Source organism: Oncorhynchus tshawytscha, linkage group LG07, assembly GCF_018296145.1.
Source record: "Oncorhynchus tshawytscha isolate Ot180627B linkage group LG07, Otsh_v2.0, whole genome shotgun sequence".
Classification (NCBI taxonomy): Eukaryota; Metazoa; Chordata; class Actinopteri; order Salmoniformes; family Salmonidae; genus Oncorhynchus; species Oncorhynchus tshawytscha.
The window spans coordinates 65,736,842-65,751,909 of NC_056435.1; the positions used below are offsets into that span (position 1 = coordinate 65,736,842).

Genomic DNA, 15,068 nt, shown 5'->3' on the forward strand with positions numbered 1-15,068 from the left:
AGACCAGCTAGATCTACTTGTCTTTATTATATTATGACAGACCAGCTAGATCTACTGTCTCTATTATATTATGACAGACCAGCTAGATCTACTGTCTCTATTATATTATGACAGACCAGCTAGATCTACTGTCTCTATTATATTATGACAGACCAGCTAGATCTACTGTCTCTATTATATTATGACAGACCAGCTAGATCTACTGTCTCTATTATATTATGACAGACCAGCTAGATCTACTGTCTCTATTATATTATGACAGACCAGCTAGATTTATTGTCTCTATTATATTATGACAGACCAGCTAGATCTACTGTCTCTATTATATTATGACAGACCAGCTAGATCTACTGTCTCTATTATATTATGACAGACCAGCTAGATCTACTGTCTCTATTATATTATGACAGACCAGCTAGATCTACTGTCTCTATTATATTATGACAGACCAGCTAGATCTACTGTCTCTATTATATTATGACAGACCAGCTAGATCTACTGTCTCTATTATATTATGACAGACCAGCTAGATCTACTGTCTCTATTATATTATGACAGACCAGCTAGATCTACTGTCTCTATTATATTATGACAGACCAGCTAGATCTACTGTCTCTATTATATTATGACAGACCAGCTAGATCTACTGTCTCTATTATATTATGACAGACCAGCTAGATCTACTGTCTCTATTATATTATGACAGACCAGCTAGATCTACTGTCTCTATTATATTATGACAGACCAGCTAGATCTACTGTCTCTATTATATTATGACAGACCAGCTAGATCTACTGTCTCTATTATATTATGACAGACCAGCTAGATCTACTGTCTCTATTATATTATGACAGACCAGCTAGATCTACTGTCTCTATTATATTATGACAGACCAGCTAGATCTACTGTCTCTATTATATTTATGACAGACCAGCTAGATCTACTGTCTAAATTATATTTGACAGACCAGCTAGATCTACTGTCTCTATTATATTATGACAGACCAGCTAGATCTACTGTCTCTATTATATTATGACAGACCAGCTAGATCTACTGTCTCTATTATATTATGACAGACCAGATCTAGATCTATTATATTATGACAGACCAGCTAGATCTACTGTCTCTATTATATTATGACAGACCAGCTAGATCTACTGTCTCTATTATATTATGACAGACCAGCTAGATCTACTGTCTCTATTATATTATGACAGACCAGCTAGATCTACTGTCTCTATTATATTATGACAGACCAGCTAGATCTACTGTCTCTATTATATTATGACAGACCAGCTAGATCTACTGTCTGGAACGATATTATGACAGACCAGCTAGATCTACTGTCTCTATATTTATCTATGACAGACCAGCTAGATCAAACATGTCTATCTATTATATTATGACAGATCCTGCTAGATCTGTACTAGTCTATTATATTATGACAGACCCAGCTAGACTAGTTTTTATTTACTGTCTCTATTTTTATGACAGACCAGCTAGATCTACAATATCTCTATGACATGACAGACCAGCCAGATCTACTGTCTCTATCATTTATGACAGACCAGCTAGTCTAATCTGCATTATTATGACAGACCATTATTTTATGACAGACCAGCTAGATCTCTGTCTTTTTATATTATGACAGACCATAGATATGACAATTATGACAGACCAGCTAGATCTACTGTCTCTATTATATTATGACAGACCAGCTAGATCTACTGTCTCTTATATTATGACAGACCAGCTAGATCTACTGTCTCTATTATATTATGACAGACCAGCTAATCTCTATTATATTATGACAGACCAGCTAGATCTACTGTCTCTATTATATTATGACAGACCAGCTAGTCTCTACTTAGACAGACCAGCTAGATCTACTGTCTATTATATTATGACAGACCAGCTAGATCTACTGTCTCTATTATATTATGACAGACCAGCTAGATCTACTGTCTCTATTATTATTATGACAGACCAGCTAGATCTACTGTCTCTATTATATTATGACAGACCAGCTAGATCTACTGTCTCTATTATATTATGACAGACCAGCTAGATCTATTATATTATGACAGACCAGCTAGATCTACTGTCTCTATTATATTATGACACACCAGCTAGATCTACTGTCTCTACTATATTATGACAGACCAGCTAGATCTACTGTCTAAATTATATTATGACAGACCAGCTAGATCTACTGTCTATATTACATTATGAGTGACCAGCTAGATTTATTGTCTCTATTATATTATGACAGACCAGCTAGATCTACTGTCTCTATTATATTATGACAGACCAGCTAGATCTACTGTCTCAATTATATTATGACAGACCAGCTAGATCTACTGTGTCTATTACAATATGAGAGACCAGCTAGATTTATTGTCTCTATTATATTATGACAGACCAGTTAGATCTACTGCATCTATTAAATTATGATAGACCAGCTAGATCTAATGTCTCTATTATATTATGACAGACCAGCTAGATCTACTGTCTCTATTATATTATGACAGACTTACTAGATCTACTGTCTCTATTATATAATGACAGACCAGCTAGATCTACTGTCTCTATTGTATTATGACAGACCAGCTAGATCTACTGTCTCTATTATATTATGACAGACCAGCTAGATCTACTGTCTCTATTATATTATGACAGACCAGCTAGATCTACTGTCTCTATTACATTATGACAGACCAGCTAGATCTATTGTCTTTATTATATTATGACAGACCAGCTAGATCTACTGTCTCAATTATATTATGACAGACCAGCTAGATCTATTGTCTCTATTACATTATGACAGACCAGCTAGATTTATTGTCTCTATTATATTATGACAGACCAGCTAGATCTACTGTCTCTATTATATTATGACAGACCAGCTAGATCTACTGTCTCAATTATATTATGACAGACCAGCTAGATCTACTGTCTCAATTACGTTATGACAGACCAGCTAGATCTATTGTCTCTATTATATTATGACAGACCAGCTAGATCTACTGTCTCTATATTATGAGAGACCAGCTAGATCTATAGTCTCTACTATATTATGACAGACCAGCTAGATCTACTGTCTCTATTATATTATGACAGACCAGCTAGATCTACTGTCTCTATTATATTATGACAGACCAGCTAGATCTACTGTCTCTATTATATTATGACAGACCAGCTAGATCTACTGTCTCTATTATATTATGACAGACCAGCTAGATCTACTGTCTCTATTATATTATGACAGACCAGCTAGATCTACTGTCTCTATTATATTATGACAGACCAGCTAGATCTACTGTCTCTATTACATTATGACAGACCAGCTAGATCTATTGTCTTTATTATATTATGACAGACCAGCTAGATCTACTGTCTCTATTATATTATGACAGACCAGCTAGATCTACTGTCTCTATTATATTATGACAGACCAGCTAGATCTACTGTCTCTATTATATTATGACAGACCAGCTAGATCTACTGTCTCTATTATATTATGACAGACCAGCTAGATCAACTGTCTCTATTATATTATGACAGACCAGCTAGTCTCTACTGTCTCTATTATATTATGACAGACCAGCTAGATCTACTGTCTAAATTATATTATGACAGACCAGCTAGATCTACTGTCTCTATTATATTATGACAGACCAGCTAGATCTACTGTCTCTATTATATTATGACAGACCAGCTAGATCTACTGTCTCTATTATATTATGACAGACCAGCTAGTTCTACTGTCTCTATTATATTATGACAGACCAGCTAGATCTACTGTCTCTATTATATTATGACAGACCAGCTAGATCTACTCTCTCTATTAAATTGTGACAGAACAGCTAGATCTATTGTCTTTATTATATTATGACAGACCAGCTAGATCTACTGTCTCAATTACGTTATGACAGACCAGCTAGATCTATTGTCTCTATTATATTATGACAGACCAGCTAGATCTACTGTCTCTATATTATGACAGACCAGCTAGATCTATAGTCTCTACTATATTATGACAGACCAGCTAGATCTTCTGTCTCTATTATATTATGACAGACCAGCTAGATCTACTGTCTCTATTATATAATGACAGACAAGCTAGATCTACTGTCTCTATTATATGATGACAGACCAGTTAGATCTACTGTCTCTATTATATAATGACAGACCAGCTAGATCTACTGTCTCTATTATATTATGACAGACCAGCTAGTTCTACTGTCTCTATTATATTATGACATACCAGCTAGTTCTACTCTCTCTATTATATTATGACAGACCAGCTAGATCTACTCTCTCTATTAAATTGTGACAGAACAGCTAGATCTATTGTCTTTAGTATATTATGACAGGCCAGCTAGATCAACTGTCTCAATTATATTATGACAGATCAGCTAGATCAACTGTCTCAATTATATTATGACAGACCAGCTAGATCTACTGTCTCAATTATATTATGACAGACCAGCTAGATCTACTGTCTCTATTACATTATGACAGACCAGCTAGATTTATTGTCTCTTTTACATTATGACAGACCAGCTAGATTTATTGTCTCTATTATATTATGACAGACCAGCTAGATCTACTGTCTCTATTATATTATGACAGACCAGCTAGATCTACTGTCTCTATTATATAATGACAGACCAGCTAGATCTACTGTCTCTTTTATATTATGACAGACCAGCTAGATCTACCGACTATTATATTATGAATGACCAGCTAGATCTACTGTCTCTATTATATTTTGAATGACCAGCTAGATCTACTGTCTGTATTATATTATGACAGACCAGCTTGATCTACTGTCTCTATTATATTATGACAGACCAGCTAGATCTACTGTCTCTATTATATTTTGACAGACCAGCTAGATCTACTGTCTAAATTATATTATTACAGACCAGCCAAATCTACTGTCTCTATTATATTATGAGTGACCAGCTAGATCTACCCTCTCTATTGTAATATGATAGACCAGCTAGATCTACTGTCTCTATTATATTATGACAGACCAGCTAGATCTACTTTCTCTATTATATTATGAGTGACCAGCTAGATCTACTGTCTCTATTATATTATGACAGACCAGCAAAGTCTACTGTCTCTATTATATTATGACAGACCAGCTAGATCTACTGTCTCTATTATATTATGACAGACCAGTTAGATCTGTGACTGGAACGAATTGCAAAATTCGCTGAAGTTGGAGACTTTTATCTCCCTCACCAACTTCAAACATCTGCTATCTGAGCAGCTAACCGATCGCTGCAGCTGTACATAGTCTATCGGTAAATAGCCCACCCATTTTTACCTACCTCATCCCCAGACTGTTTTTATTTACTTTTCTGCTCTTTTGCACACCAATATCTCTACCTGTACATGACCATCTGATCATTTATCACTCCAGTGTTAATCTGCAAAATTGTAATCATTCGCCTACCTCCTCATGCCTTTTGCACACAATGTATATAGACTCTCTTTTTTTTCTACTGTGTTATTGACTTGTTAATTGTTTACTCCATGTGTAACTCTGTGTTGTCTGTTCACACTGCTATGCTTTATCTTGGCCAGGTCGCAGTTGCAAATGAGAACTTGTTCTCAACTAGCCTACCTGGTTAAATAAAGGTGAAATAAAAAAATATATTTAAAAAAATCGACTGTCTCTATTATATTATGACAGACCAGCTAGATCGACTGTGTCTATTATATTATGACAGACCAGCTAGATCTACTGTCTATATTACATTATGACAGACCAGCTTGATCTACTGTCTCTATTATATTATGACAGACCAGCAAGATCTACTGTCTCTATTATATTATGACAGACCAGTAAGATCTACTGTCCCTATTATATTTTGACAGACCAACTAGATCTACTGTCTAAATTATATTTTGACAGACCAGCTAAATCTACTGTCTCTATTATATTATGAGTGACCAGCTAGATCTACCCTCTCTATTGTAATATGATAGACCAGCTAGATCTACTGTCTCTATTATATTAGGAATGACTAGCTAGATCGACTGTCTCTTTTTCTTATGACAGACCAGCTAGATCTAATGTATCCATTATTATATGACAGACCAGCTAGATCTACTGTCTAAATTATATTATGACAGACCAGCTAGATCTACTGTCTCTATTATATTATGACAGACCAGCTAGATCTACTGTCTCTATTATCATCCAAGATGGCGTCGCAGTGAAGACGTTATTGTGTATAAGTGTTTGTTTTGTCCTTTTTTTTCGTATTTTTTGTATATATATTTCAATTTATTTTCAATCTCTTCTCAATTTTTTTATTCGATTATACCTTCCGGTAACATGCCTCACCCAATGTGATATGGAATCGCTATTATTTTCAATTTTAGAATACATTCAAGAATCTCCAGAAGCTAACCAGCTAATTAGCTACAAGCTATTTAGTCATTGTTAGCCACTGCTAGCGGCTTTTACCTTCTGCACAGATAGCAGTCCTGTTTTTAGCCTGGATAATTCTCACCTGTCTACCAATATCTCTTGTCTACCAATATCGGACTGTCTCTCCACAACAAAGCCGGATTCCTGCCGTAATCCCTGGACCACTACTTCTGATCTTCACAGCTAGCTTGCAGCTAGCTAGCTAGCTCACAGCTTGCAGCTAGCTAGGTCACAGCTTGCAGCTAGCTTTCACTCACAGTGGCACCCAGTACCGAAGCTATTCCCTGAGGCCCACCTCCCGGCCTACTCAGCTGTTCACCCGAACCCCACTCATACACGGCTAGAGCCCAAAACACCGGATCCTTGCTGTAAACTCTGGACCTTGGCACCGGATCACCGCTGCTACCGATTGGATATAGTGGCTACCGCCAATGCCACGAAGCTAGCACCAATTAGCCGGGGGGCAGGCACATCTCCCGGCTAGTAAACTAAATTCCACAATACCTCTTTTGCCATCTGGCTTGGATTCTCTGTCGACACGGCGCCCCGCCGCACCACCACGATTGGTCTGCCGACGAATACTCCATCCACTGTGCATTCATCCGGCCTCCGTCGGAGCAGACGCTCCTACTAGCCCAGGGCTACTAACTTTAAACGCCGTTTCGCTAGTGTAGTGGGGCTCCCCTGTTCCATCTACTGCTGCCCCCTGGACACTATGATCACTTGGCTACATAGCTGATGCCTACTGGACTGTCCATTAATCACGGTACTCCATTCTGTTTATTTATTTTTTATCTGTCGGCCCCAGCCGCAATCTCAGGCTCTGTGTGTAGTTAATCCGACCCTCTCTGCCTAGTCATCACCATTTTACCTGCTGTTGTTGTGTTAGCTGATTAGCTGTTGTTGTCTCACCTGTTGTTTTAGCTAGCTCTCCCAATCAACACCTGTAGTTACTTTATGCCTCGCTGTATGTCTCTCTCAAATGTCAATATGCCTTGTATACTGTTGTTCAGGTTAGTTATCATTGTTTTAGTTTACAATGGAGCCTCTAGTTCCACTCTTCATACCTCTGATACCTCCTTTGTCCCACTTCCCACACATACGGTGACCTCACCCATTACAACCAGCATGTCCAGAGATACAACCTCTCTTATCATCACCCAGTGCCTGGGCTTACCTCCACTGTACCCGCACCCCACCATACCCCTGTCTGTTTTGCCATTATGTCCATTATGCCCTGAATATATTCTACCACGCCCAGAAATCTGCTCCTTTGTCCCCAACGCTCTAGGCGGCCATAGCCTTTAGCCTTTAGCCGCACCATCATTCTACTCTTCCTCTGTTCCGCGGGTGATGTGGAGGTAAACCCAGGCCCTGCATGTCCCCAGGCACCCTCATTTGTTGACTGTGATCGAAAAAGCCTTGGTTTCATGCATGTCAACATCAGAAGCCTCCTCCCTAAGTTTGTTTTACTTACTTCTTTAGCACACTCTGCCAACCCTGATGTCCTTGCTGTGTCTGAATCCTGGTTTAGGAAGGTCACCAACAATTCTGAGATTTCCATGCCCAACTATAACATTTTCTGTCAAGATAGAACTGCCAAAGGGGGAGGAGTTGCAGTCTACTGCAGAGATAGCCTGCAAAGTAATGTCATATTTTTCAGGTCCATACCCAAACAGTTTGAACTTCTAATTTTAAAAATGAATCTCTCAAGAAATAAGTCTCTCACTGTTGCCTCCTGCTACCTACCCCCCTCAGCTCCCAGCTGTGCCCTGGACACCATTTGTGAATTGATCGCCCCCCATCTAGCTTCAGAGTTTGTTCTGTTAGGTGACCTAAACTGGGATATGCTTAACACCCCGGCAGTCCTACAATCTAAGCTAGATGCCCTCAATCTCACACAAATCATCAAGGAACCCACCAGGTACAACCCTAAATCTGTAAACAAGAGCACCCTCATAGACGTGATCCTGACCAACTGGCCCTCCAAATACACCTCCGCTGTCTTCAATCAGGATCTCAGCGATCACTGCCTCATTGCCTGTATCCGCTACGGGTCTGCAGTCAAACAACCACCCCTAATCACTGTCAAACGCTCCCTAAAACACTTCTGCGAGCAGGTCTTTCTAATCCAGGTCTTTCTAGTATCCTGGAAGGATATTGACCTCATCCCGTCAGTTGAGGATGCCTGGTCATTCTTTAAAAGTAACTTCCTCTCCATCTTAGATAAGCATGCTCCATTCAAAAAATGCAGAACTAAGAACAGATATAGCCCCTGGTTCACTCCAGAACTGACTGCCCTCGACCAGCACAAAAACATTCTGTGGCGGACTGCAATAGCATCGAATAGTCCACGCAATATGCAACTGTTCAGGGAAGTCAGGAACCAATACACGCAGTCAGTCAGGAAAGCAAAGGCCAGCTTTTTCAAGTAGAAATTTGCATACTGTAGCTCTAACTCCAAAACGTTCTGGGACACTGTAAAGTCAATGGAGAACAAGAGCACCTCCTCCCAGCTGCCCACTGCACTGGGGGGGGGGGCTAGGTAACACGGTCACCACCGATAAATCCATGATAATCGAAAACTTCAACAAGCATTTCTCAACGACTGGCCATGCCTTCCTCCTGGCAACTCCAACCTCGGCCAACAGCTCCACCCCCTCCCCCGCAGCTACTCGCCCAAGCCTCCCCAGCTTCTCCTTTACCCAAAGCCAGATAGCAGATGTTCTGAAAGAGCTGCAAAACCTGGACCCGTACAAATCAGCTGGGCTTGACAATCTGGACCCTCTATTTCTGAAACTATCCGCCGCCATTGTCGCAACCCCTTTTACCAGCCTGTTCAACCTCTCTTTCATATCATCTGAGATCCCCAAGGACTGGAAAGCTGCCGCGGTCACCCCCCTCTTCAAAAGGGGAGACACCCTGGACCCGAACTGTTACAGACCTATATCCATCCTGCCCTGCGTATCTAAGGTCTTTGAAAGCCAAGTCAAACAGATCACTGACCATCTCGAATCCCACCGTACCTTCTCTGCTGTGCAATCTGGTTTCCGAGCCGGTCACGGGTGCACCTCAGCCACCCTAAAGGTACTAAACGATATCATAACCGCCATCGATAAAAGACAGTTCTGTGCAGCCGTCTTCATCGACCTGGCCAAGACTTTCGACTCTGTCAATCACCATATTCTTATCGGCAGACTCAGTAGCCTCGGTTTTTCTAATGACTGCCTTGCCTGGTTCTCCAACTACTTTGCAGACAGAGTTCAGCGTGTCAAATCGGAGGGCATGTTGTCTGGTCCTCTGCATGTTGTACGGTCCTGGTCCTCTACCCTAGTAAAACCCCTAGTAAAACTGACTATCCTACTGATCCTCGTCTTGGCGATGTCATCTACAAAATGGCTTCCAATACTCTACTCAGCAAACAGGATGCAGTTTATCACAGTGCCATCCGCTTTGTTACTGAAGCACCTTATACCACCCACCACTGCGACCAGTATGCTCCAGTCGGCTGGCCCTCGCTACATATTCGTCACCAGACCCACTGGATCCAGGTCATCTACAAGTCCATGCTAGGTAAAGCTCCGCCTTATCTCAGTTCACTGGTCACGATGGAAACACCCACCCGTAGCACGCGCTCCAGCAGGTGTATCTCACTGATCATCCCTAAAGCCAACACCTCATTTGGCTGCCTTTCCTTCCAGTTCTCTGCTGCCTGTGACTGGAACGAATTGCAAAAATCGTTGAAGTTGGAGACTTTTATCTCCCTCACCAACTTTAAACCTGCTATCTGAGCAGCTAACCGATCGCTGCAGCTGTACATAGTCCATCGGTAAATAGCCCACCCAATTTACCTACCTCATCTGTTTTTTACTTTTCTGCTCTTTTGCACACCAGTATCTCTACCTGCACATGAACATCTGATCTTTAATCACTCCAGTGTTAAGCACCGGCTGTTAGAGCAGCTCATAGATCACTGCACCTGTACATAGCTCATCTGTAAATAGCCCATCCAATCTACCTCATCCACCACCACAGTATCTCTACTTGCACATTCATCTTCTGCACATTCTACCATTCCAGTGTTTAATTGCTATATTGTATTTATTTCGCCACCACGGCCTATTTATTACCTTACATCACTTATCCTTCCTCATTTGCACATGCTGTATATAGATTTTTCTACTGTATTATTGGTTGTATGTTTATTTATTCCACGTGTAACTCTGTTGTAGTATGTGGCAAATTGCTTTGCTTTATCTTGTCCAGGTCGCTGTTGCAAATGAGAACATGTTCTCAACTTGTCTACCAGGTTAAATAAAGGTGAAATAAAATGTAAAAAATTATAATTGAGAACATGTCACTTGGCTATCTTGTTAATATAATAGATCATCTTTGGTTTCTTTCTTCTTCTTCTTCTTTGAGGTGTTTTGACATACTACAACCCCATAAAAAGGGGGGATGAACCGACTACCACCACCGATGTGGGATGAAAACAACAAGATCTCTAAAACATGGGGGAACTCCTACGGCTTGGAGTTCCACCATGTTGTGAAGTTGGAGCCGAAAGGCGTCCGCATGCTTCCCAACCGAAACAGTTCGGTAGAGTTCGTGCATATATTAAAAAAACATTTTGTGACGTATTTGTTTTGAACTTCAGTGAGGTTTTTTTTCAGAGCCAATGTCTACACCCCTTCGTCAATGATTGGTCAATGGTGGGGATTCTTCTATAAAGTTTTTGTTGTCATTCAATGAGAGATGACTTGTTTTCATGCACATTTTTTCATAGAAAATTACTGCACCAAACATTTTAGTTAGATGCAAAATTTCGCAACTGGCGTGGGTTACGGGACGATGCCCTGTCGGAGCTCAGTGGGATCCCCAAACATATCTTTGTCAATGCCGGAGGCTTCTTCGGGGAAACATGACCAAGGAGGGAGGGAGCACTGGGGATGGCCAGGAGGACCCTGCAGGCTGTACGAACTCTGAAGATAAATGGGGGGCAATCAATTCACATATGGTGTCCAGGTCACAGCTGGGGGCTGAGGGGGGTCTATAACAAGCGACAACTGTAAAATACTTATTTCTGGAAAGGTGGATTTTTAAAGGTAGAAGCTCAAACTGTTTGGGCACAGACCTGGATAGCATGACAGAACTAAAGCAGACTATCTCTCCAGTAGATTGCAACTCCTCCCCATTTGCCAGTTCTATCTTTGTGGAAAATGTTGTAGTTGGGGATGGAAATTTCAGAAGTTTTGTGGCCTTCCTAAGCCAGGATTCAGACACGGCTAGGACATCAGGGTTGGCGGACTGTGCTAAAACAGTGAATAAAACAAACTAAGGGATTAGACTTCTGATGTTAACATGCATGAAACCAAGGCTTTTACGGTTACGGAAGTCAACAAATGATAGGGTCTGGGGAATAGCAGTGGAACTGAGGGCTACAGGGCCTGGGTTAACCTCTACATCACCAGAGGAGGAATAGGATAAGGGTACGGCTAAAGGCTAACAACTGGTCCTCTAGTGCGTTGGGAACAGAGAATAAAAGGAGCAAATTTCTGGGCGTGGTAGAATAGATTCAGGGCATAATGTACAGACAAGGGTATGGTAGGATGTGTGCACAATGGAGGTAAACCTAGGCGTTGAGTGATAAGTGATAAGAGAGGTTAAGTCTCTGGAGGCACCATTTAAGCCAGTTGAAGTCTGCATGTGTGTGGGGTGGGACAAAAGAGCTATCTAAGGCATGTTGAGCGGGACTGAGGGCTCTATAGTGAAATAAAACAATAAGAACTAGCCGAGACAGCAGTAGACAAGGCATATTGACTTTAGAGAGAGGCATAAAGCAATCCCAGGTGTTGATTGGGAGAGCTAAGACAACAACAGGTAAATGGCAACGAATGGGCAGAGCGAGTCAGTTAGGTACATACAGGGCCTGAGTTCAATAGGTGAGTCAGGGGTCTGTTCGGTAGTCACTACTAGGCTAGGCAAGCGGGGGACACGGCGTTCAGAGAGCTAGTGGGCCGGGGCTAGCAGATGGTTCTTCAGCAACATCGTAACGGAATAGCCTGTTGAGACCACATCGGGCGATTACGTCGGCAGACCAGTCGATGGATTGACGGGGCTCCGTGTTGACAATAAAGGGTCCAGACCAAATGGCAAAAGAGGTATTGTAGCCCTAGAATTAGCTAACTGGTGCTTGCTTCGGGACAGAGGCGTTAGCTAACAGTAGCCACTCGTTGGCAGCTAGCTAGCTGCAATGAACCAGTGTAATGATCCAGAGTGGCAGGAATCTGGTGATGTGGTAGAGAGAAGCAGTCCGATATGCTCTGGGTTGGTATCATGCTGTGCTGACTGGCAGGTATTGTCCGAGCTAAAGGTGAAGACCGCTAGCCGTGGCTCACAAAGACTAGTAGCTAGTTAGCTGGCTAGCTCCTGATGGAGGTTCCAGTTATAAGGAATAAAAATAGCAGATCCGTACCACATTGGGTGATGCGGGTTGCAGGAAAGTATATTTAGTTTGTAGATAGAAAGTGAGAATAAAAAAACGGCTATTAACACGGGATAAGACATGGGATAACACAAAGACAAACACACGTTCGACTGCTACACCATCTTGGAAGTAATTAGTGAGACACGGTGTTCCAAACTGCCAATAAAACAATGTCCTTTTCTGGAGAGGTGTCATCATGACACGAGGGAAGTCTATTGATCCCGTCGTTTCATCCTCCCTCCTTACTGCTGACATTAACACTGGGACCATACAGTCACTCCCCCTCCTTACTGCTGACATTAACACTGGGACCATACAGTCACTCTCCCTCCTTACTGCTGACATTAACACTGGGACCATACAGTCACTCCCCCTCCTTACTGCTGACATTAACACTGGGACCATACAGTCACTCTCCTCCTTACTGCCGACATTAACACTGGCACCATACAGTCACTCTCCCTCCTTACTGCTGACATTAACACTGGGACCATACAGTCACTCTCCCTCCTTACTGCTGACATTAACACTGGGACCATACAGTCACTCTCCCTCCTTACTGCTGACATTAACACTGGGGCCGTACAGTCACTCTCCCTCCTTACTGCTGACATACAGTCACCCTCCCTCCTTACTGCTGACATTAACCCTGGGACCATACAGTCACTCTCCCTCCTTACTGCTGACATTAACACTGGGACCATACAGTCACTCTCCCTCCTTACTGCTGACATTAACACTGGGACCATACAGTCACTCTCCCTCCTTACTGCTGACATCAACACTGGGACCATACAGTCACTCTCCCTCCTTACTGCTGACATTAACACTGGGACCATACAGTCACTCTACCTCCTTACTGCTGACATTAACACTAGGACCATACAGTCACTCCAGCTCCTTACTGCTGACATTAACACTGGGACCATACAGTCACTCTCCCTCCTTACTGCCGACATTAACACACGCACCATACAGTCACTCTCCCTCCTTACTGCTGACATTAACACTGGGACCATACAGTCACTCTCCCTCCTTACTGCTGACATTAACACTGGGACCATACAGTCACTCTCCCTCCTTACTGCTGACATTAACACTGGGGCCATACAGTCACTCTCCCTCCTTACTGCTGACATACAGTCACCCTCCCTCCTTACTGCTGACATTAACCCTGGGACCATACAGTCACTCTCCCTCCTTACTGCTGACATTAACACTGGCACCATACAGTCACTCTCCCTCCTTACTGCTGACATTAACACTGGGACCATACAGTCACTCTCCCTCCTTACTGCTGACATCAACACTGGGACCATACAGTCACTCTCCCTCCTTACTGCTGACATTAACACTGGGACCATACAGTCACTCTACCTCCTTACTGCTGACATTAACACTAGGACCATACAGTCACTCTACCTCCTTACTGCTGACATTAACACTGGGACCATACAGTCACTCTCCCTCCTCTCTGCTGACATCAACACTGGGACCATACAGTCACTCTCCCTCCTTACTGCTGACATTAACCCTGGGACCATAGAGAGTACAGACAAAAATAGTCTTGGTAGCCCAGAACCAAGTCTCACGTGGGATCAGCCAACTACTCAAGGTTTCGTCATCACAAGAGACTAATAAGGACCATACAGGCCGGTGCCAGACCCTCTCTCCTCTTTTCAAGCCTCGTCTCTCAGACCAAACAGGCCGAGGCCAGACCATTCTCTCCTCTTCTCAAGCCTCGTCCATCTCTGACATCGAAGCATCCATAATCAGTCATGGTAATTCATTCTCAGAAATTAATGTCCCAATGACACGAGCGGTTCTCGTCATGACATAGTGCCATGACAACGAGAGCAGCCGTACGAATGATTTCTGCAGTCAATTTTCTACTAATTAAGTAGGGGAGGATATGTCATGGATCTCCTGTTAATATAAGGGTGTGTCTCTCTCTCTCTCTCTCTCTCTCGCTCTCTCTCTCCCCCTGCCAATCCTATGCTGTTTTATTCTCCTCCATTCACTGCGGTAACAAATTATCTAATTTATTTTTAATTATGTCTGTCAGTGTTCCTCAGTGTGATGTAGTTAGTTAATTTAATTGTCCTTCAAATTGTTCATACATTCATT

The 15,068-nt window shown here is 42.0% G+C and overlaps 1 protein-coding gene across 1 annotated transcript in view; it reads left to right on the forward strand.

The window, feature by feature from the left end:
* The first annotated feature begins 11,375 nt into the window (after positions 1-11,375).
* Positions 11,376-15,068, forward strand: part of LOC112240033 (leucine-rich repeat-containing protein 3-like) — a 36,750-nt gene continuing 33,057 nt past the window's right edge. The window contains exon 1 of the mRNA XM_042323731.1: positions 11,376-11,427. Coding sequence (XP_042179665.1) covers positions 11,376-11,427 — 52 coding nt within the window. The remainder of the gene's footprint in view (positions 11,428-15,068) is intronic.